General features: G+C 36.1%; 1 protein-coding gene across 1 annotated transcript in view; it reads left to right on the plus strand.

The window, feature by feature from the left end:
- The window catches only part of MCPH1 (microcephalin 1), a 325091-nt gene that overhangs the window by 23847 nt on the left and 276235 nt on the right, over nucleotides 1–25009 (plus strand). The window contains exons 5-8 of the mRNA XM_043988990.1: nucleotides 265–379; nucleotides 6614–6754; nucleotides 12842–12922; nucleotides 16289–17482. Coding sequence (XP_043844925.1) covers nucleotides 265–379; nucleotides 6614–6754; nucleotides 12842–12922; nucleotides 16289–17482 — 1531 coding nt within the window. The remainder of the gene's footprint in view (nucleotides 1–264; nucleotides 380–6613; nucleotides 6755–12841; nucleotides 12923–16288; nucleotides 17483–25009) is intronic.

Consider the following 25009-nt stretch of genomic DNA (forward strand, 5'->3'; position numbering starts at 1 on the left):
TATCTGCCTAATTCAGTTATACACATAAAACTATCAGAGAGTAAAAGGTAACACAACATGGACCATATGAATAGTTTCTTTTTTAAATATAAGAGAGAAGATAGTTTTAATGAGAGTATAGTTATCTTGTTATTCAGATCACTACAGCAGATAACATGCTTGCTTTATAAAGATAATATAACCATATGTGAAAGAGTTATTTTTCCATATTAACCAGGTATCATATAGTAGCAGTAGTTAACATTATCTTTTTTTTTTTTACAGCGAAAGTGCATGCAGCCAAAAGACTTTATTCCTCGAACACCAGAAAATGATAGAAGACTTCAAAAGAAAATTGAGAAAATGGCTAATGAACTGAATATTCAAAAAACAGCCATAGGTAAATTAAGTTACATAATGTGCTATCTTTTGTATTTGAAATTAATTCAAACAACCCACTGTCAGTAGAGTGTATCCCAATTGAACTCCATGCTTGGGTACCAAAAGAGCTGGCATGTATGGTCGTTGTGCCTTTTTTTTTTTTCTTTTTTATTGGGTAGTTTTGACATTCATTTTCATAAGATTTAGAGTTCCAAATTTTTCTCCCTCCCTCCCTTTCCTCCCCCCTCCACAAGATCGCAATCAGGTTATATATGTACAATCCACAAGTGTTCTTTTTAATCAGTTCTTTCTATAGCAGCACATAGTAAGCTTCCTCATTAGTTCCTTGGGATTGTCCTAGGTCATTGTACTGCTGAGAGTAGCTAAGTCATTCACAATTACTCATTGAACAATACTGCTGTCACTACGCACAATGTCCTCTCAACTCCGCTCACTTCACTATACATGGATGTTAATTAGTCTTTCAAGGTTTTTTGGGGATCATCCTGTTCGTCATTTCCTGTAGCACAAGTCCATTCCACTACAATCATATAACACAGCTTTTTCCATCATTCCTCAATTGATGGACATTCCCTTGATTCTCCGCTAAGAGTTGCTATAAATATTTTTTGTACAATTTTTCCCCCTTTTCTCTTTTTCATGATTACTATTGTTAACTGTTTCCCTTCCATCCTATTCCCTTCCCCATGATATTTATTCTATTATCCATCTTCTTTCATCCTATCACTCTTCAAAAGGGATTTGCTTCTGTCTGTCCCCTCCCCCACTCTGCTCTTCCTTCTTTTGCCCCTCTCTCTTTATCCCCTTCCGCTCCTATTTTTCTGCAGGGTTATGGAGATTACTCTACCCAATTGATTGTGTACATTAGTCCCTCCTTGAGCCAATTCTAATGAGATTGAGGTCTTTGAGCCAGTTTTAATGAGTGTTAGGGTCAGTTACTGCCCAGATTAAATAGATTACTCCACCCAGTTGGGTGTCTATTAGTCCCTCCTTGAGGCAGCTCTGATGAGTTTAAGATCTTTTCTGATGAGTGTAAAATTCATTTACTGCCCTGCTCCTCTCCCATCTCTTCCCCCTCTCTATAAGCCTTTTCCTGTTACTTTTCATGTAGGATTTCACTTCTGCCCTTCCACCTTCCCCAATGAATTCCCTTCACTCCTCAATTTAACCCTAAAGATGTTATCATCTAGCTAAGTGACACAGTGGACAAATCATCACCCCTGGACCCAGGGGGATCCCAGCCAAAACCTGGCCTCAGACACGAGACAGTCGCCCACTGTACAACCCCAGGTATGTCCCCCAGCTCTAATTTTTTTTTATGGTTCTCTAGGGTCTTGTATTTGAAAGTCAAATTTGCCATTCAGTTCAGGTCTTTTCATCACAAATATCTGAAAGTCTTCTTTTTCATTAAAGTCCCATTTTTTCTGCTGAAAGATAATGCTGAGTTTTGCTGGGTAGGTGATTCTTGGTTGTAATCCCATTTCCTTGCCCTTTGGAATATCATATTCCATGCCCTCCAGTCCTTTAATGTAGAAGCTGCTAGATTTTGTGCTATCCTGACTGGGGCTCCATAGTACTTGAATTCTTTCTTTTTGGCAGCTTGCAATATTTTCTCCTTGACCTGAGAGCTCTGGAATTTGCCTATAATATTCCTAGGAGTTTTCTTTTTGGGATCTCTTTCTGGAGGTGATCGGTGGATTCTTTCAATTTCTATTTTACCTTCTTCTTCTAGAATTTCAGGGCAATTTTCCCTGAGAATATCTTGGAAGATGGTGTCTAAGCTCTTTCCTTGATCATGGTTTTCAGGTAGACCAATAATTTTCAAATTATCTCTCCTGGACCTATTTTCCAGGTTGGCAGTTTTCCCCAGAAGATTCACATTGCCCTCTATTTTTTTATTCATTTGCATTTGCTTTATTGTGTCTTGGTTTCTCATAAAGTCACTGGCTTCCATTTGTTCAATCCTATTCTTAGGCAGTTATTTTCATCAGAGAGCTTTTCTACCTCCTTTTCCATTTGACTTTTCAAGCTATTGACTTTTTTCTCATGTCTTTCCTGCATCACCCTCATTTCTCTTTCCATTTTTTCCTCTACCTCTCTAATTTTATCTTCAAAGTCCTTTTTGAGCACTTCTATTGCCTGAGACCAATTTGTATTTTTCTTGGAAGCTTTAGATATAGGGGCCCTGATGTTGACATCTTCCTCTGAGGGTGCCCCTTGGTCTTCCTTATTACTGAAGAAACTTTCTGTGGTCTTCACCTTTCTCTATCAGCTCATCTTGCCTTTCTTTTACTAGACTTTTAGCTCCTTGAAGTGGGGCACTGTTTCCAGGCTGCAGTATCCCAAGCTTAAGAAGTCCCAGGTGGTATGATTTAAGGAGAAGCAGGTTCTTCACTAGCCTGGCCTGTTCCCTGGTCAGTAGATGACCCCAGATCAACTTGCCAATCAACCATCTTTGTGTGTTGTGGTTGTTAGCTCCGACGAGCCTGTGCCCACCTGGGCCACTTCTACTTGAGCCTACCACCTGGTTCTCAGTAGGGGTGTAAATTCCAAGTTCTTAGCACCAGCATAGACCCCTGTAGTCTCTCCCCTGCCCAGGGCTCAGCCCATTCACCAGACTGTGAGCTTAGTTCCAGATGACACTGGTGCTTCAGCTGATTCAGAGGCTCTGGGGGTCTCCTTCTCTGGTGAGGCCTTCCTGAGACTGGATCTGTGTCAGGGTGACTGTGGGGTTGGGCCTGACTCCTGTGTCAGCACAGCAGCTTCCTCCTTCTGACCTTCCAAGCCGTTCTTGGTTAGAAGATGATTTCAGCACATTCTTCTGTGAATTTTGCTGCCTGTTGTGCCTTTTTTAAAAAATCTTAATAGTATTTTGTTTTTGTTTTTCTAGCTACATGTAAAGATGATTTTCAACATTCATTTTTATAAGAATTAGAGTTTCAAAATTTTCTCCCTTCCCTCCTCCCCTCCCCAAGACAGCAAGCAATCTGATATAGGTTATATATGTACAATCTATTTCCACATTAGTCATGTTGTGAAAGAAGAATCAGAACAACAGGAAAGCATTTCCATCATGAGTCCTTTGGAATTGTCTTGGATCATTGTATTGCTGAGAAGAGTTAAGTCTATCCCAGTGTTGCTGTTAATGTGTACAGTGTTCTCCTGGTTCTGCTCACTTCACTCAGCATCAGCCTACTTAAGTCTTTCCAGGTTTTTCTGAAATCTGCCTGCTCATCATTTCTTTTTTTTTCTTTTTTGGTGAGGCAATGGGGGTTAAGTGACTTGCCCAGGGTCACACAGCTAAGTAAGTGTCAAGTGTCTGAGGCTGGATTTGATCTCAGGTACTCCTGAATCCAAGGCTTGGTGCTTTATCCACTGCACCACCTAGCTGCCCCCTGCTCATCATTTCTTACAGCACAATAGTATTCCATCATATTCAAATACTACAACTTGTTCAGCTATTGCCCAGTTGACGGGCATCCCCTCAATTTCCAATTTTTTGCCACCACAAAGGCAGCTGGCTGCTAGAAATATTTTTTTACATATGGGTGTTGAGCCTTTTTTAGTGGTTTGAAGGATTTGTGTAGAATTGAAGAACCACACTATAAGAAGAGGAACATAGTCTGCTGCCTATAAGCCAGAGAGCTTGTCTTCATTTCTAGAATTGATTATTAAATAAATACTTAAAGAATGTATAGAAAGGGAAATGGTGATTACAAGAAAAGCCAAAATGGCTTTATCAAGAACTGGTCATGCCAGAATAACCTTATTTCCATTTTGTACAATTGCTCAACTAGTAGATCAAGAGAATGCTTATAGAGCTAGTTTACCTAGAATTTAGCAAAATATTTGATAGACTATATTATAGAGACAGCTACATGGCATGGTGGATGACCTTGGAGTCAGGAGGAAATGAATTAAAATCTTGCCTCATACACTCACTAGCTTTGTGACCCTGGACAAGTCATTTCACTTCTCAGTTTGTTTCCTTTGCAGAGTAGGGATAATAATAACATCTACCTCACAGGGCTGCTGTAAGGAGCAAATGTAATACACAAAGCACTTTGTAAAACTTAAGGCACTGTATAAATGTTAACTATTATTATCGTTATCATCTCCTTTATTATTATGGAGAAGATAGAGAAAAGAGGAAGAGATAATAATGTAATCAGATGGATTCAGAACTGGTTGGATGGCCAGATTCAAAAAATGCTTATTAATGGTTCATTTGCAAAGTTTTGGGGAAATTTTTAGAAAATAATAGAATTAAGATACTTATAGCAAATTAAAGTGATGTAAAGAGGATTTCCTGATAAAATTTTAACCACTCACTCAAAATATTAATAACTAAAAGTGTTAATGATACTTTGCTCTTCTCAACATGTCATTAAATAATGCCAAAAATATAATAATATATCAGAAATTTGTGATTTTTCTCATACATTGTTCTTTTTATAGAGGAAATAATCCCTAAAACATCATACATTTTGATAGTTTTCCACCAACTTCAAAATTCATTCATATGCAGAACTAAGGTTTGGCACTTAAAGACTATAAAAGGACTATAAGCCTCAGGACTCTCAGGTTTAAAGTTGGAGGGGACCAGAAAGATGATCTAGAACAACTCCTTCATTTTATTGCTAGAGAAACTAAGACCCAGAAAAATAAACTGAATTCACATAGATCAAAAGTAGTAGAGTAGGGATATCCGATGCCCTCTGACCACAAATCCAGTTTCCTTTCTACTTTACCATATTACCCAGGCCAATTATAGATTTGTAATTAGCATATAGTATAATCAGAGAATCAGAGGTAGAAATTCCATTTGACAGTTGAAACAAAGCCTAGAGTTGTTAATTGACTGAAGCTAATTGAAAGAAGAACTAGGGATAGATGCTAGGTTTCTTGATTTCAAATCTAGTGCATTTTTTTGAGCATGTTCTTTGATCCAGCAATACTGCGGCTAGGTTTATATTCCAGAGACAGCCCCAAAAAGAGAAAGACCTATTTGTACAAAAATATTTCTAGCAGCTCTTTTTATGCTGGCTAAGAATTGGAAATCAAAGGAATGCCCATCAATTGGGAAATGTCTAAACAAGCTGTAGTATATGATGGTGATGGAATATTATTGTGCTGTAAGAAATGACAAGCAGGATGATTTCAGAAAGGCCTGGAAAGACTTGTGTGAACTGATGTATAGTGGAGTGAGCAGAACCAAGAGAACATTGTGCACAGAGACAGCAATATTGTTTGATGAAGAACTGTTAACATCTTAACTATTATCTAAGATAATCTCAAAGGAATATTGACGAAACATACTATCCACTTTCCAGAAATAGAACTGATATTGATTGAACACAGACTGAAGCATGCTATTTTCACTTTCTTTCATTTTTTTCTTTTATTCAAGTTTTCTTGTAAAAAATGACTAATATAGTAATATTTTACACAATTACACATGTATAACTTATATCTGATTGCTTACTCCCTTAGGGAGGGGAGAGGGGAGGGAAGGAGGAATAAAATTTGGAACTCAAAAATATAAATAAAAATGTTTATTATTTTTTTAACCTAGTGATTTAAAAAAAAATATTCGGCTGCCTCACTTTTCTTTTTCCTTTTCTTCCCACCTCCCCAGATGCCTCCTCTTTTTCCATTTTCCATTATTTCATTTACTGGCATTTAATTTCAGATTTTGTTCATGTGTCATTGTGTGGGTGACAATGGCAGCTAAATGTTGAAAAGTCTGATTATGCTACAATGCTGTATTGCTGGGAAACAATTGCTAGCAAATTATTAGATTGTTTTTGTATTAGCTGCTTTAGAACATGTCCAATCTGATGATTATGAACTTAGAGGAGATGAGATATTAGACACTCAAAATTGAGAAGTTCATAAAATACTGATCTTTAGCATAAGTTACATCAATAAAATTAGAAATTTAAGAATTCATTAATCTAGTGGGAGGTATCTCTAGATAGCAATAGTCAGAAATTGTGGATGGGGCAAGGGACTGCAGAGGAGAAGTTATGTAGGAAATAAACAAATGTAATTAATCAAAGAGACTTAAAAGTTGCTCTGGATGAATTGGAGTGGATAGAGAGAGAACCTAATTTCTAAGAAATATCTGCCTTTATCAGTTATTATATATCCCTAGATGACATCACATTCTTTAAAGTGTAAAAGTGTCTGAAATAGAAAGTTTATCAATTTGGCGGGGTTTTTTTTCCAGATAATGATATACCAGTTCTGTTGTTTGAAGCTGATGGTTCATTGATATATAGCCCCACAGCTAAAATTAAGGATCAGTGTAATGCAATGGAAAAGAGGCTACAGGAAATGAAAGATAAAAGGGAAAATCTTTCCCCTACATGTAAGTATTTCACCTTTATACCTTTAAGGAGTCTGGGGTGAAGCAGAGAGGTACAGGCCTCTTTCCTTTTTTTTTTTTTAAATTTTGAACTTAAATATTCCCTAGCTCCAAAATAAGCGTGTCCATATACACAATAGCACACAAAAAGATTTCACATGACCCTGAGATTCCATTTCATATCTCTTCCTTTAAAAAAATATATATACACATATGTATGTGTATATCTACTTACATATATGTATACATACATATATATATCAAGCTGATTTTATATTATTATACATATCATCTGGAATATTGTGTGCTAAAAACTTGAGGATGGTATTAATTGCTACTTATTATTTGAATGCTAGAAACTGTTTCATTTTCAAAAGGTAGAGTTAATTTTAATGGCTACTATATGCTGAAAAATGGTTCTTAACAATACAACCCTCTTTAAGACTTTTCTCTCCTCCGTATCAGAGAACTAATGGAGCTGTAATACAAATATGTGTATGTATGAAATATGAGGGAAAATGCTAAATAACAATAATAACACATTTGGATAGTGCCTTTAAGTTGTTTCCTTACAACAAATTTGTGAAGTAGGTTGTATGAATTGTTCATCTAGATCTAAGAGACTGACTCCTGGTGATTAACTGTTTATTTGGGTGAAGCAACTATGATATGAGTTGAATATTCTTTAAAATAAAAGTAATTTTTTATTGTTAAAATTTGTTCTTATGTACACTTCCTATTGTATCTCTCCCTCTAATGATCAATTATTTAATTTGTGTGAGCAAGCCTTTCATCCCTATAAACCCTTAATGGGACCAAACAGAGAATACTGTATAAGATGAACCATTTGATGATCATAATAATAATAACTTATAAGAAAAGTAACTTACCTAGGAGCAGTTAGGTGATGCGGTGGATAGAGCACTGGGCCCGGAGTCAGAAAAACGTAACTGCAAATATGACATAGTTTTGTAACCCTGGGCAAGTCATTTAATTTCTGCTTGCCTCAATTTTCTCAACTGTAAAATGGAAGTATTAATAGCACCTACCTCCCAGAGTTGTCATTAGGATCAAATGAGACAATATTTGTAAAGTGCTTAGCACAGTACCTGGCACATAGTAGGTTCTTTTGTTTTTGTTTTTATTTTTGTGAGGCAATTGGGGTTGACTTGTCCAGGATCACACAGCCAGTAAGTGTCAAGTGTCTGAGGCCAGTTTTGAACTCAGGTCCTCCTGGTTCCAGGGCTGGTGCTCTATCCACTGTGCCACCTAGCTGCCCCACATAGTAGGTTCTTAATAAGTGCTTACCAGATTTCTTTTGGTTAGTGCTTTGTTTGTAGTCAAATTGATCTTTATAAGTTTTATGTCTTTTGAAACCTGGCTTTCCTTAGTCTGATATCACAACAGTAGCTGACAAGGGACCTTTGTTTCATAAAGCTTATTTTAACCTGGAAGCAGCTTAACCTAAAGGATAGAGAGCTGGCCTTAGAACTAGGAAGATTTGGGCTTGTCTTCACTGACACATACTGGTTATGTAACCCTGGGTAAGTCTTAACTACTCAGTGTTCTAGGCAGCTAAGTTGTAAAGGATGTGGTAACTTGTATTGGAAGAGGGAGTCCCTTCATCTGGGAATTTCCTAAATCAAAAAAATTACAGGTCCATTCTCTATTCCTAATTTCAGCCATTATTTCTGTGGGAAAGGACTGGATTTTCCAGAATAATATATTAAAAAGACTATATATATTTAAAACATCAGGCCATGGTGACTTGTATTAAAAGCAAAATAACATTTTAGTATTATTGTAACTTTTGAGAAAAAAGTCATAAGATCATGGATTTAGAGTAAGAAGTAACCTTAAAGAACATCAAATCCAGCCCCTTGATTTACATATTTACATAAAAATTGAGGCTTAGATAGGTACAGTGATTTGCCTAGGGTCATAGAGCTAATAAATGTTTGAGAAAGATTCAAAACCAGGCCTTCCAGTCTCCAGAAGCACAAGTGTGTGCAAGCACGCGCACACGCACACACACACACACACACACACACACACATTTATATATGATTGGGACATTGAGGGGTAGGAGGGAACAAAAGCATAATGTCCATCACCCAGCTGTGAGCTTGATTTAGGTTCCTACAGAAATTGTTAGAAGATAATTTGGCTCACATCTTGATAAGAGAATGGATAATAAGATTTTTTTTGTTTGTTTTTTGTTTTTTGTGGGGCAGTTGGGGTTAAGTTCCCAGGGTCACACAGCTAGTAAGTGTTAAGTGTCTGAGGCCAGATTTGAACTCAGTTACTCCTGAATCCAGGACCGGTGCTCTATCCACTGCGCCACCTAGCTGCCCCTAATAAGGTATTCTTAAGTGTGAAGTTTGTAGAGGCCATCATCCCTTTTCTGGCTACATTCTCTTCCCTTCCCATGTTTGACCCATGGGTGAACCAGTTCAACTCCAACAGTCCTCTACTGAATTCCTTGCTCCTTTAGCCCTTTTTGCTGCTCCTGCTTACTTAGCCTTAACCCAGAATTACTCTGCCTCTTTTACTGCTCAGGTGCTGTTGATTGTAGCTGGAGGAAGTCCATTACAGATTTATGGTACCTAGTCTTTGCTGGGCCAATGCATAGCAGTGCAGTTCTTTCTTCTCTGATGAGTTTCCCTCTTCAACTCACCACAAAGATCATTCCAAACTGTCTCTTCTAAGACTCCCTCAATACCCACTTACCCTTTCCTGTTCCACTCCTTGGCTGAAGACCTTGTATCGTACTTCACCAAAAACCCCCCCCAAAAAAACCCTGGCCATTTGTTTCAAATTTTCTGTTATCACTTCATCTCATATTCCCCCTGCTGCCCCTTCTCTTCCATCTCCTCCTTTATTGCAAACTGATGAACAAATGATGAACAAATAGCTCTTCTCTTTACTCAATTTAATCCCTTTACATTTACCTTTTTTTCTTTTTTCTTTTCTTTTTTTTTTTTTGCGCAGGGCAATGAGGGCTAAGTGACTTGTCCAGGACCACACAGCTAGTAAGTGTCAAGTATCCAAGGCTGGATTTGAACTCAGGTCCTCCTGAATCCAGGGCCAGTGCTTTATCCCCTGCACTACCTAGCTGCCCCCTACATTTACCCTTGATCCATCTCCTTTTCTTTTCTCCAGCCCCTTTCTATATTCTTCAGTCCTCTACATATTTAGGAGATTCAGTGAGGCAGGTAGCTGGGGCAACGGATAGAGACCTGGACACTGGGAGTCAGGAAGACCTGGTTCCAAATCTGGATGCTTTGACATTTAATGGCTGTGTGACCTCGGGTGAATCACTTAATCACTATTTGCCTCAGTTTCCTCATCTGTACAATGGAGCTTGTTATTATTATATATGTTATTATTAACACCTATCTTCCAAGGTTGTTGTGAGGATAAAAGAAATATTTATTAAGCACTTTGCAAACCATAAAGCATTCTGAAATTGCTAGTTATAGTTATTACTGTCATTATTATTTATTATCATTATTCCCACTGCTGCTGCTGCTGGTTTCTTTCCTACTGCTGCCTAAAAACATTCCAGATTCCCCAGGCATTTAAAAAACAAATTAATTTATCAATAAATTAAGTGCTAGCTATTGTGCTAAGCTCTGGATAGATAAAAAAAGACAGTTCCTTCTATCAGGGAACTCACAGTCTAATGGAAAAGACAATAAAGACAAATACATACAAGCTATATGTAGGAAAAAGAGCGAGAGTTAAAAGAGAGAAGGTACTCGAATGAAGAAAAGTTGGGAAAGACTTCCTGTAGAAGATTGAATTTTAATTGGCACTTGGAGGAACCCAGGGAAGTTAGTAGGCAGGAATGAGAAATGATGGAGAACAGCCAGGGAAGATGCCAGGAGCCTAGAAGATGTCTTTTTTTTGCAGCACAGCAAGGAGGCCAGTGTTACTGAATTGAGATCATAAGGTAGGGAGTAAGCAATAAGAAGATTGGAAAAGTAGGTGGTGAAAGGCTAGATTATGAAGGTTTTGAAAGTTAAAGATAGGATTTTATATTTTTTCCTGGAATGAAATGGTTGTGGTCTAGGAAAACACTTTGGCAGCCAAATAAATGACTGGTGGACTGGAGTGGGAGAGATTTGAAGTAGGCAGACCGACCAGCAGGCCATTTCAGTTGTGCAAGTGTGAAGTGCCTGCACAAGGATTGTGGCAGAATCAAAGAGAAGTAGAGGTATTTGAAAAATGTTGTAAAGGCGAAATTGATAGGCCTTGACAACAGATTAGACATGAAGGATGAAAGATAGGACTGGGAAGATTGTGTTGCTCTTAACAATTAATAGGGAAGGTATGAGGGGGGAAAGATTTAGGAGAAAAGATAATGAGTTCAGTTTTGGAAACACTGAGTTTGAGATGTCTGAAGGTGGCTGGAGGTGTGAGATTGGAGGTTAGCTGAGAGGTTAGGGCAGAATAGGTATATTTGAGAATCATCAGCATAGAGATGATAATTAAATCCATGGGAGTTAATGAGATAAGGTGAAGTAGCTTAAAGGGAACAAGTGAACCAGTAGATAGAAGGAGAAGCAAGAGAGTGGTATCCCAAAAACCTAGAGAAGAAAATATCAAGGAGAGGGAGATGAACAGTGTCAAAGGCAACAGGGGGGTCATGAAGGATGAAGATGAGAAAAGGCCATTGGATTTAATAGCTAAGAAATCATTTCACTTCTGCAGCTATACCTCAGTGCAATAGATCTCCTTGTGCCTGGCTTATAAAAATAGAATCATATTTTCCCTTTGAATAATATACATGCATACTTTAGTTCTGATCATTTTTAATTGACATTAGCTTCTTATGTTTCCTATCTCTATTCCATGTCCCTGTGGAGTTAATAATATAGAGTCGATGTATTGGAGGAATGCCATTTCTGAATTCAGTAGTGAGTCCTTTTGTGCCATAATCACACATTTTAAGTGAGGATTTTCTTTTAATCTATGAAGTCCTTTGAATTTGTAGATTCCCTGAAAGAGGACAAGCTCTGATCAGTATGGTATATGTCTTGGGTGAGGGAAAGCCTGCAATTAGTATTCAAGGTTCAAGATATTAACAGAAATTTATATTTGTGGATTTGTCTACAATAATGACTCCTTTTAGGATGGTTTTATGGAAAGAACTAGATTAGGAAAAGAGGACCCAGGTTCAAATTCCAGCCTTGCTACTTGGCTAGGTATGATTCTGAGGAAATCACTTACCTCTTAGGGCTTTGGTTTCTTCATTTGTAAATTGAGGGAGTTAAATAGAATGACCTGAAGGTTCCTTCCAAACACTCTTTGTGATCCTATGAACTTTTCTATAATCTCTCATTCTATGACTAGTGCAAATTAATTAATATAATTTATTAATAAAATTAATTTATTGCAGATTAGAATATTTGAAACTAGAACCCTAAGTTTTCCTGTCTTTTACCTTCTTATTTTTCAAGTTACCTGTTAGTGAATAGAATCATCTTTGGAATCTTTGTTATGCCCTCATTTTACCTTCTCTCTGTCTTTGAAGACACACATCATTGCATTTCGGTTAGTGCAGTAATGTTCTGTTTGGTTCTTGACTTCTTCAGTATTTTAAGAGAGACCCGTTATTAGTGCCAGCCCATGGATGTAATAAGGCAAATCAAATTAACATATTGTTTTGAATGGGTTTAACTTATTTGTTTGTGATTCTGCCTGCAGATGGGAAGGATAACTTTTGAAGGTCTCTTGCAACTCTTCAGATTCTATGATTTTATGCTTTATTGAAATATAAATAATTTTTTATGGTCACAGAAATATTTAGTGCTGAGTTGTCTGGAATAGATTTGAGTAGGATGTTAGTATTTTGTACTCGTTTTGTGGTAAATTTGGAATTTGAAATGCAAGGAATAAATTAATGTGAGTGAGAGTAAATTACTTACAGAAAAATATCCACTACATAAATCCAGTGAAATATCTACAATAATTCATTAGAACTAGTTAATAGTAGAAAATTTGGTGTTGAATATAAAGTTAGTAGACAAAATGGTATGTTCCAATAGAATTTGTTGTACTTAAAAAAATCTTTATCTTTTTTAGTTTCTCAAATGCTTGATCTTAATAATGACCCATCCTCATCTGGAGCATGTTTGAATACATCACTTAATGCATCACATTCAGGTAAACAATTATTTTAAAACCAGTATATCTTTTAATTGCTTGTTACCCTAAAGTTTAGGTTTAAATCATCCTTGAATCAGTTGTTCATGTGTATGACCAACTATGCTAATGATTGAACAAAATTAAAATGTCAAAATTGTTATTTCCCCTTTTAAAGGTTATAATGTAAGAATCCTAATGAAACTAGGTCATAAGAAACCACTTGAGGTAAACCTTTTTTTCATTCTGGTTATTGTTGTTTTTTCCCCAGGAGTTTGCTTTTTGGCATCATACCAATTTTTTTTTCCTTCCTGTGGTCTTGTATAAACTATTCTGTGTACAGTTTAAAAAGCATGAGCCTAAGAGCCAAAGAAGATGCAAGGAAAAATTGTTTTCAATAATGTTTAATGAATGTATGGAACATGTTATTGCATAGTACTAACAAAACAAAGGTCTTCAGTGAATCTGGGGGATAGAGAAACTTATTAACTAAAGTATGTGGATTGGTGAGAAAACAAATGAAATGAGATGACTGATTAGGATTTTTCTTGATTTTTTTGCTTTCCTTCATGGTAGAACCCTGTATGATTAGATCTCATGGTCATGGTTTTTCACTAGTTGTATTTGACTTTTGTTTTTGTTTTTTTGTTTTAGTGAGGCAATTGGGGTTAAGTGACTTGCCCAGGGTCACACATCTAGTAAGTGTCAAGTGTCTGAGGTCGGATTTGAACTCAGGTACTCCTGAATCCAGGGCCAGTGCTTTATCCACTGCACCACCTAGCTGCCCCCTTGTTGTTGTTTTTGGTTTTTTTTTTGTTTTAGTTGTATTTGACTTTTAAGCAATCTTAATAGGATATGATCTCTTGTTCTGCACACAGCAGGTGCCCAGTAAGTATAATTTATTTAGTGCCTCTCAGAATGCTACAGTTATGTAGTAAATGAAGATTTTTAGAATTCCTTGACATTAAAGTCAATCCAGGGACAAACTGCAGGCTCAGAATTCTTACAGAGAAATTAAAAATGTATATATGTATATATTTTCTTTCAAGTTAGAAACAAAATAAGTACATTATATCAAATTGAGATTGTACAGAATGAAGATCTAAGCATATTCTGTTCTCTCCACCTGAACTCAAAACCAAGCAATTAAGAGTCCTAGATTTTAGTTGCTATGCTTTCACATTTAACATGGGATATAACCTAGACTTAGTAGTTTTATGAAGAATAAAGAATTGTTCAACAGGTCAAGCTTAAAATAGGAATCTTGTCAATTACTTTAATAGAAAAAAAGATGACTCTACATAGCATCTTCTCTAAGAAATTTAATTGATTTGAAGAGTTTGTATTAAGACCTTTTCCAGCTCTGAATCTATGATCATATGATCCTCTTCTTAAAATGGAGTACTAGTCATCTCAGCCTGTTATCAAACATAAATGAATATCTTGTGCCCATCTTCAGAAAGTGCAATAGAATATCAGACCTGTCTTCTGTTCTAAAAATACTTGTAAAAATAAAAAAAGGTGATTGGAAGCAAAACTAATTCACAAAGGTCAGTTAATCTGAAATCGTGTAGCACTGAGTCTAATAGGAATACAAGGCAGGGAGATATTGGTATGGCCTAAAGTAGTCAAAGAAGGCGTCCTAAACGATATGGCAGAACTTGAACTAGGTCTTGACCTAGAGGTAGAGTTTGCTTAGGCAGAAATGAAAAGTGCTGTTCCAAATCAGGAGAACAGTGAGAAAAGACAGTTTGGGATAGTAATAGCTGGCATTTATATAGGTTTTCTAAGGTTTATACTTACTACATTCAGTTATCACAACTGCATGAGTTTATTATTTTTCTGTTTTAATAGTAAAAAACTCAACAGAGAGGTTGTGACTTGCCTATAGTCACATAGTTAACACATAAATGTTGGAGGTGGTGTTTGAACCCAGGCATCTCCTGACTTCAAATCCAAAATATAGCGTCTAAAGGAGGGTGGAGAGATCTACCTGCCTATAGAGGAAGTTAAGGTGTAGGGGCTTATATTTTAAAAGGGTCTTGAAAACCAGGCAGGGAAATCTAATTTATTTTGATATGGAATAACGAACACTTTTATGTTTTTTGAGCAGGTAAGTGATATGGCTGGAGATGTGTTAGGTTTAGACTGACATTAGTGTATGATACTGTATATAAATAATATGCTTTCAGGTTTATAAAGAGTTTCCCTTAAAAAATCTTCTAAGTGTAGATAATATGAGTAGTACCCCAATTTACTGATGAAGTGAAGTGACTTGGCCAAAGTCACATACCTCATAAACGTCAGTACTCATAGTTGATCATTATGACTTAAGACTTTTAAAATTTTTCATTTTTACATTGTTGTTATAGTACAAATTGTTCCCCTACATAAGTTCACTTTAATTCCATATAATTTCATGCAAATCTTACCAGTTTTGTCTGAAACTATCCCTTTCATTATTTCTTATACCACAATATTATTCCATTACATTTGTTTACCATAATTTATTCCATTATTCCCTATTGATGGCTACCCTCTTAGTCTTCAGTTCTTTGATGCTTCACAAAGCTGTTATAAATTTGAGTGTATAGTTCCTTTTCCCCATTTCTTTATTCTCTTGGAGGTAATAGATCTAATAATAATGGTATAGCTGAGTCAAAAGGCAGGTACAGCTTATTGACACATTTATGTATATGGAATGAGGTGTTGGTCTAACCTAATGTCTGTAGACCACTGTCTAAATAGTGAGTCTATACCCTAGTAGCTGGGTTCTTAGAGTTACCAGGTTACTGGGTTATTTTGCTTTGCTGTATGGTGTACCTAATCTTTTTCATTGGCCAACCTTTTTATTTTTTAACCCGTACCAAAATATTTTGATGCTTGTTTCCCTGTAGTACAGTTTGAGATCTAATGCCAGTGGGTCTCCTTCCTTCTCATTTTTTTTTACATTATATCCCTTGAGATTCTTGACTTTCTGTTCCTCCATATGAATTTCATTATTTTTTCTAATTCCTACAATGTAACTCTTTGGTAGTTTGATCAGTATGGCACTGAATAAATAAATTAATTTAGGGAGCATTTTAATCATTTTCATATTGGCTCGGTGTACTCATGAGTAATTTACATTTTTCTAAATATTTAGGTTTGACTTTATTTTTGCAAGCAGCTTTATAGTTGTATTCATATAGTTCCTGGGTATGTATTGGTAGGTATATTCCCAAGAATATTATACATTCTCTATATATTGAAATAGAATTTCTCCATATCTTCCTAGTGGTCTTTGTTGAGAATATGGACAGCCATGCCTTAAACCGACTGAAAATTTTCTTTGTCATTGCACCGTTTTTTTCATTAATGTTTGAATGCTTTATCAATGTCTTACAGATGAATCCATTTCTGATGTTTTAAATACATCCTTTGATGATATTTGGAGAAACTGTGAACGCAAGAAACGTAAGGCAAAGTCAGAGAAATGCATTCATAAAGTTAAACCTGATGCATGTCCTTCACCTATATCAAAAACTGCATCCAGTACTCTCTTTAATGGACTAACCCCTCAGCGATCTAAGAGTAGTCCTCCTACAAAAAAGAGGAAGTTCCAAAGCACTTTGATGACTGAAATGCTCACTCCTGAAAAAACACAATTTGAAGGAATATCTAAGGAAATTTTTAGTGACAAGGATTATCTGTCCCCTTCTTTAGCTATAGAAAAAAGCCCCTCTGTAAAAAGTCCAGGTCCTACAAATTCCTCAGAAGAACAGTTGAGAAGCTTAATGCATTTAAATTTTCCTTCAAAAGAAAAACAAAGAAAAAAGAAATCTAAAATGAGATTTACTAGCTCCAAATTGCATCTAGGTAAGACTGAAAACTTTTTAGAGTTGATGACTACGCCTGTAAAGATAACTCCAGCAGGCAAAGAAGCAGTATATGATGATTATTTTTCACCCACTAATCTGAAAGAAGGGAATTTAAGGAATTGTACTTTTGAAGTTAAAGAGATATTAGAAAGCCCTTCACATTTAAACAACCAAAAAAGTAACTACAGGAGTAAAAAACAAAGCATATTAGAAAATGTTGATTATCCCAGCTTTAGCAAAAAAATGAAATTGATTCTAACAAGTGATAATTTAGTGAAAGAAAATAACTACGGGTTCAAGAAACTTCCAGACTGGGAAAGAAATCTAAATTTGAATTGCAGTCCATATAGTGAAATACCTGATACAAAAGAAACCTTAGGATGTTCTAGTGAAATTGATTCTCAGGAAAGAGAAAGAAACATAGCCATATGTGGAAATAACTGTCTTCATACCACTGATCAATCAGTTCTTATGAGTGAATGTTTGGGAAAGGAACCTTGTGATGCTTTAGTTGCTTCAGAAAGAAGTTCTAAAGAAGTCCTTATCAGTAAGAAAGAATTGACTGTTCCCAAGAACATACAAAAGAGAGAAAATGTTAACTCTGAAATGTTGAACTTTTATGAAAATGAAAAACAAGAAGATCATAACTTCATTTTCAAAAGTGATGCTGCCCTGGAGAAATCAGTGAAAGAAATTGAACCTCCCTCCAGATGTATTCAAAGTATGTGAACCTCTTTTTCCCCCAAGTACCTTTGTTATAGGATCTGTAACATGTGAGATGTTATATATTCATTGCACTTTTCAATAATGTCTTAACTTTTGGGTCCTAGGCTCTAAATAATAAAATAGCAGCACAAACTAATGATATGATATAAACAACACAACTAATTATATAAGTCAGGGTTGATTCAAATGAGTTTTAGATAACTAAAAGGTGCTCATTTTTACTTGGAATTTCCAGGAATATGAGTTGAATCCTTTGTGTTTTAATATAATTTTAAGCCTGTGTTGGCATTAATGATGTGGTTTTTAAAAATCTTATGCTACCCTTTCCAATGAATAATTCAGTATTGTTACTGTTTTCATCAGTATTTGTCTGTGTAATGGCCGTTCCCCATAATGGGAAAAACACAACACACCTAGCACTTTTGAAAGGTAAAATTTAAAACCATTAGTTGGGCTTTAGCCATGGGCAACAAAGGAGTAAGAAACATGAGTAATTATGTTTAGATGTGAAAAATTTTTTGAAAATTAAGATATTTAAAAATCTTATTTGTAAAAATATTTTTAGCTTCAGAGGTTAGACAGAAGGAAAAAACCATCACTTCTATAGCTGCTTCAGTTTTCAATATTTTAAATCATTTTCTCTTCAATAAACACGGGATATAATCTTTCCCCAAATGCCCTGTACTGTTAGCTCCTCACAGGATTTTTGTACCATTTTCTTTAAAAGACATTAAAAGACAATTTAAAGACACTAAAAGACATTTAGAAGACAATAAAAGATATTAGTAAAATAACATTGACACCTTTTTCCTGTTATAGTGATATTAGATCCTCATGAATCACAGATAAACACCTCCATCTCTCCTCCATAGAGAGATGATTCACCTTGTCATTTTCTCAATTGACTTTTTATAGATCCCTAAAAAGAAAAGATAAGCATACATAGCTTCTGACACCTTAGGTAGGCATTTCTCAACTGCATCATAGTAACAATATTTGTAGTCTGTGACATAGCATTTTGAAGAAATGGTGTCACATATCAATATGTAATTATCACTTGCATAGAGATGATAAATGTACAGGAACTAATGAGGTCACTATTGTAGACACATGATTCTTTTTTCTTTTCTTTTTTGGCAGGGCAATGAGGGTTAAGTGACTTGCCCAAGGTCACACAGCTAGTAAGTGTCAAGTGTCTGAGGCCAGATTTGAACTCAGGTCCTCCTGAATCTAGGGCTGGTGTTTTATCTACTGTGTCACCTAGCTGCCCCTAGGATACTTTTTTTGGGACACATAGTTTTTGTGTTGTATACTCCTTTGGTAATCTAGTGAAGTTACATTATTCTTAGAATAATTTTTTTAAAATTCTCAATTGAAGAAAATGCTAAATTTCAGAGGTGAGTGAAAATAAAGATCTAAATTCTCAAATTCATGGACTAGTGAAATCTATCCATGGTCCCTTTGGAGGTCTATGGACCCTAGGGTAAGGACCCCTGGTGTGGAAAGAAAAGAAGGCCCAGGACATCCATGAAGTATATGCATCTACAGTAAAGGTGCAGTATAGGGATCATGAATCAGCAAAATCTATAAAGAAGTAAATTAGAGAGGAGAAGCAAGATAGATCAGAGTCATGAAAACTCAGGAGAGATATTACAAGAAAGGTCAAGAAAGTTTGAGAAAAGACAATCAGAACAATTAAGTGTTCATTGGTAACTTTGAAGCAGGTAGGTTCAGGTGAATGATAAAGTCTGAAGTCAAATTGCAAAAGGTTGCAAGTGAATGAGAGGAGAAAAAAGACAAGGAAAGTAAATTCTTATTCTTGGAATTTACCTGAGAAAGATGAGGTATACAGGATGATAGCTTGAGTCAAAGCCTAATGAGAATTTTTTTAAGGATGAGGGAGACCCAGGTATGTTTGTAGATAGGAGAAAAAGACCCATCATACAGGAAGAGAAAGTAACTTAGCAGGTTTGAAGGACTTCCTCCAGCCCCCTGTTCAGGAGCAAATGAATAGGAAGAATGGAGGAGGGAAGTGTTTTGGGGGAATAATCCAGGGTTAAATAAGAGTAAGTGTTGGAGAGACAATATCATGTAATGGATAGGACACTGAATTTGTGGTCTCAAAGTCTTTGGTTAAAATACCACCTTAAATATTTGCTAATTGTGTGGCCCTGGGGCACACTCTGGGTCTCAGTTTCCCCATTTTTAAAATGAGGGAATTAGACTAAATTGCCTCCAAAGTCCCTTCCAGCTCTAAATCTGTGATCCTTTCATTCAGATGTAGGCGTTATATCTCTTACGTGAGGTCAAAGTCCTTTTTAAAATCTTAATTTTCAGTTCCTTTTAATATTTTTAAAGTCCATTGACAAATTTAATGTATATAGCAAGAAACAAAAGAAAACAACAAAAAAGTGATTATAAACTAATGTGCCTATAACCTTAAAGTTCCATTTGATTTCTTTTTGAGGGGTTGGTTAGCTTTGCACGATCATAACAAAATCTGCTTATTTGTTTCTGTGATTCCTTTTGAACTTTTCTCCATAAGTATTGTTTTAGGGTTTTATTGCTGCTCTTATGGTTATTTATATGGTTATAGTCAAGTGTATATGTTATTGTGGCTCTTTTTTTCCTCATCTGTAAAATGGAAATAATAATAGCTATCATCTTACAGGGCTGTTGTGAGAACCAAATGAAATAATGTATGAAGCACTTTCCAAACTTCAAAAAGCTATATATGCACAAAGGTTCCCTATTATTATTATTACTTCTTTCAGTGTCAGTTTACATAAGTATTCCTATGTTTGTATTTGACATTTTTTATGGTGTACTGGTATTACAAGGAAGCAATATCAGATTGGATTAGGAATCAGCAAGCCTGCATTGGTATCCTGACTAGACTACCTGTTCCCTTTCTAACTGTAGGCAAGTTGGGCTTTAATGTCTTTTTGGAGGGTGGGGGGGCAGTGAAGGTCAAGTGACTTTGTCCAGGGTCACACAGCCAGCAAATATCAAGTGTTTGAGGTCACATTTGAACTCAGGTCCTCCTGAATCCAGGGCCAGTGCTTTATCCACTGCACCACCTAGCTGCCCCCTTTAATGTCTTCATGGTCTAAGTGAAGGCATTGGACTGGGTAACAGTTGTTCACCTGTAATTCTATGATTCTGTGGTTTATTATATTTATAAATCATAATTTGTTTGATAATTCTCTAATTTTTGGTAACTTTTTTGCCTGAAATATGTTTGTGTGATTTTACAAATGATGCTGCTAGGAAAATGTTTGTACAAATAGGTCTTTTTGTCTTATCAATGATCTCCCTAGGGTTAATGCTAGAAGAGGAATTGTTAGGGCAAAGGGGATGAGATTCTGTAATTCTTATTGCATAATTTCATAGTGTTTTCTCAAAAAGATTGAAATTGAATTAATACATTGTTCTGTTAGCATTCTTCTTTTTCCATAACTTCACCAATATTTTATTTTGTTGTCTTTTACTGTTCTTTGACAAATGGATGAGTGTAGACCAAATGATGATGCTTGGAGACTTGGAGTCAAAGACCTGGGTTTAAATTCTTTCTTCTGATACTTAATAGTTGTGTAACCTCAGGCAAAACAGTTTTGTTTTGTTTTCTATCTAAACTTTTTTTCTCCTTTGTAAAGTGAAAACAATACCAGTGCCAACAGTGATGTTGGTAACAGGTGTGAAGAATGTAAAGTATTTTGTGAACCACATAGCTAGCAACATTATCTTAGTAGTATAGTAGTAGTAGCAGCAGCAATAGCAGCAGGCATTTCTCTCATCATTAGGTGTAAATACTTTTTTATATGAATAGTTATAATTTGTTTCTTCTTTTGAGAAATACTTGTTCTTAACATTTGCCCATAAATCAATTAGAGAATGGCTCATTCTTATATTTCTGTGTGAATTCTTTATAGATTTTGGATGTCAAACAAGTATCTATTTCAAAAGCTCTTCCCTCTAGTCTTTCTTTCCTTCTTATTCTGAATGTTTTGATTTTTGTTGAGCAGATTTTTTTAAGGATTTTTTTTTCTGGAAAACTTTTGAGAAGATGGACAAGAATTGTACAAAATTGGCAATCATTAATGGGTTGCAATATGCATTTTGGAGGAAACTTCCAAATCAATAAGAACATCCATTTGAATAAAATAAAATTTATCTATTTTATCTTATAATTTCTTATAATTCATATATGGCTATGAATATTTCACCTCTGCACACCTGTGAAAGACTTAACATATCAATCAGTTCAACTTTTGGGGTGGGTGGGAGGCAGGATTATTTACTGAGACTGTGTAAGTAAAAGCCAAAGTATGGTACCACACCTGTGAATAGAGGCAGTTATGGCTGATTGCCCCTTTTGCTTCTTTTATACTCCCTAATAAGTTGATACTTTGAACTTCACTTTGAACTGTATGTAGTTAATTGGGAGAGTGACAAAAGTAGAGTTTTTTGTTTGCTGCATTTAGATCTTTGCTTTAGGTTTGTTTGTTTGGCTTTTTGATTGATTATGGGCTTGTATATGGAATGGGCTTATATAGGCTTATAGAGGATCATAAGTTTAGATCCGGAAGGAACCTCAGAAGTCATCTAATCCAAATCCCTAACTTTACAGACAAGGAGACAAAGGTCCATAAAAAAAAAAGTAACTTGGTCAAAAATCACACAGGTAGTAAGTGGGACAGAGTCAGAACTTTAATACAAATTTTTTTAGTCCAAGTCTAATACTGCAGAAGACTGCCTCAATGACCTTGTCAAAACTAGTTGTGTAATAGGATGGGTTTCTGAAGGAATATATCAAGAATATTTGCTTGTAAGCAAAAGGTTATAAGTTAATTCATATTTCTTTAGGGGAGAGATGAGATATCTAGTGTGTTTTTGCATATGATAGTATCAGACACAGCAAAACTAGCAAGAGATGCTAATGAAGTTTGCCTTTTTTTCTTTTTTCTTTCTTTTTTTTTTTTTTGGCAGGGCAGTGAGGGTTAAGTGGCTTGCCTAGGGTCACATGGCTAGTAAGTGTCATGTGTCTGAGGTCAGGTTTGAACTCAGGTCCTCCTGAATCCAGGGCCGGTTCTCTATCCACTGCACCACCTAGCTGCCCCCAATTGCCTTTTTAAAAAAATCTTAGTAGTATTTTATTTTTTTCTAGTTACATGTAAAGATAGTTTTCAACATTTGTTTTTATAAGATTTTGAGTTCCACATTTTACTCCCTTCCTTTCCCTCCCCACTCCCAAAAGAAAGTAATCTGATATAGGTTATATATGTATAATAACATTAAATGTATTTCCACATTAGTCATGTTGTAAAAGAATCAGAACAGAAGGAAAAAACCTCAAAATAAGAAAAGTAGAAATAATGGTTCAATCTGCATTCAGATTTCACAGGTGTTTTTTTGTTGTTGCTGTTTTCTGGATGTGGAGAGCATTTTCCATCATGAGTCCTTTGGAATTGTCTTGGATCATTATATTGCTGAGAAGAGCTAAATCTATCACAGTTGATCATTGCACAATGTTGCTGTTAATGTATATAATATTCTCCTTGTTCTGCTCACTTCACTCAGCATCCGTCTACTTAAGTTTTTCCGAAATCTGCCTGCTCATCATTTTTTATAGCACAATAGTATTCCATCACATTTGTATACTACAACTTGTTCAGCAATTCCCCAGTTGATGGGCATCCCCATAATTTTCAATTTCTAACAAAAATACAGCTGCTATAAATATTTTTGTACATGTAGGTCCTTTCCCTTTTTTATGATTTTTTTGGGATACAGACCTAATAGTGGTATTACTGGGTCAAAGGGTATGCACAGCCCCATTGCCCTTTGGGCATAGTTCCAGATTGCTCTCTGGAATAGTTGGATAAGTTCACAACTCTACCAATAATGTATTAGTGTTAATGGAGATTTCTTAAATGGGGTTTTCACTTGGTGTTACATATGAACTCTTCAAATCTTGCGTAACTTGGGGCCTGCTTCATAACTTTGGGCCTTAATAAGCCATCACAATGTAACTCTACAATTTTATACAATGTCTTATTTTTGGCTTTGTGTCCCAAGTGCTTAATGTGGTGTCTGGTGTCTAGTAATTATTTAGTAAATGTTTATTAATTTAGGTAAAGTATTGTGAATATCCCTTTGTGGCCTCATTAGTTCTAAAAAGTCAGAGATCAGTGAGATGTCATTTAGTAGCAAAATTGTAAGAGATTAAGAACTTACATCTGTCTGTCTGTCTGTGTCTCTCCTCCCCCGCCCCATAAAAGAGTATTTCACATTCCATAAAGGATATTTATGACCCAATAAGTGCCCACCATAGATTAGTATTTGATTTCAGACAGGGTGAGTATTACATTTCCCTTGAGTAGTAGATTTCTGGCACCATGTTCATTGCACAAAGTAATGAGGTTTGTAAGTGAGTAGGGTCAATTTGTAAATCAATCAATTAACATTTATTAACAGCCTACTATATGCCAGGTACTGTGCTAAACATTGGAGAAACAAAAAGAGGCAAAAGACTGCCTACCCTCAAGGAACTTAGCATCTGATGGGAAAAGCAATATGCCACAAGTTTATCCAAAGCAAGGTATATACAGGATAAATGGGTAGTTAAGTGAAGACACTGGAATTAAGAGAGGTTGGAATAGGCATCTTGTAGAAGGTGGGGTAGTTGGGATTTAGAAAAAGATAGAGAGATCAGTAGTGGGAGCAGAGGAGGGGAGTGAGTGTTCTAGGCATGGGGGACAGCCAGAGAAAATGCCTGGAGCCAAGATATGGAATGTCTTATTCTTGGAACAGCCAGGAGGCTAGTGTCACAGGATCAACGAATATACCAGTAGTAAGAGATCAGTAGACTAGATAGGTAGGAATGGGGTAGGTTTTGAATGGCTTTGAATGCCCAGCCTTTTGTATTTGTTCCTAGAGGCAATAGGGAGCCAATGGAGTTGGGGGAATTGGATCTGTACTTTGGGAAAGTCACTTTAGTGGCTTAATGAAAATTACTTGACCTGAGGCCAGTAGATCCACCAGCCTGCTGTTTAAAAAAATTTGTTATGTTTTACGTTCTGAACTGTCTCCCTCCTTCCCTTCTCTCCCCGCACTAGAAAAGACCACCATTTGAGAGTGTGTGTGTATTATATACATATGTAAAACCATACTATGCATACTTCTATTTATCAGTTCTTTCTCTGGAGATGGATAGCATCTTTCTTCATTTTTCTACCACCAACAGACTATTGGAGTAATCCAAGCATGAGGTGATAAGGGCCTGCAGTAGAGTGGTGGCACTGTCATAGAGAAGAGGGGAATATTGGAGAGATGTTACAAAGGTGAAATTGACAGGTCTTGGCAACTAATTGGACATGGGGGTAGGGTAAGAGACAGGAATACAGGATGACTCCTGGATTGCAAGCTATTTTCTATCTTCTTTCACCCTGTCCCTCCTCAAAAGTGTTTTGCTTCTGATTGCCCCCTCCCCTAATCTGCCCTCCATTCTGTCACTGCCCCC

The sequence above is a fragment of the Dromiciops gliroides genome, chromosome 2 (assembly GCF_019393635.1).
Source record: "Dromiciops gliroides isolate mDroGli1 chromosome 2, mDroGli1.pri, whole genome shotgun sequence".
NCBI lineage: Eukaryota > Metazoa > Chordata > Mammalia > Microbiotheria > Microbiotheriidae > Dromiciops > Dromiciops gliroides.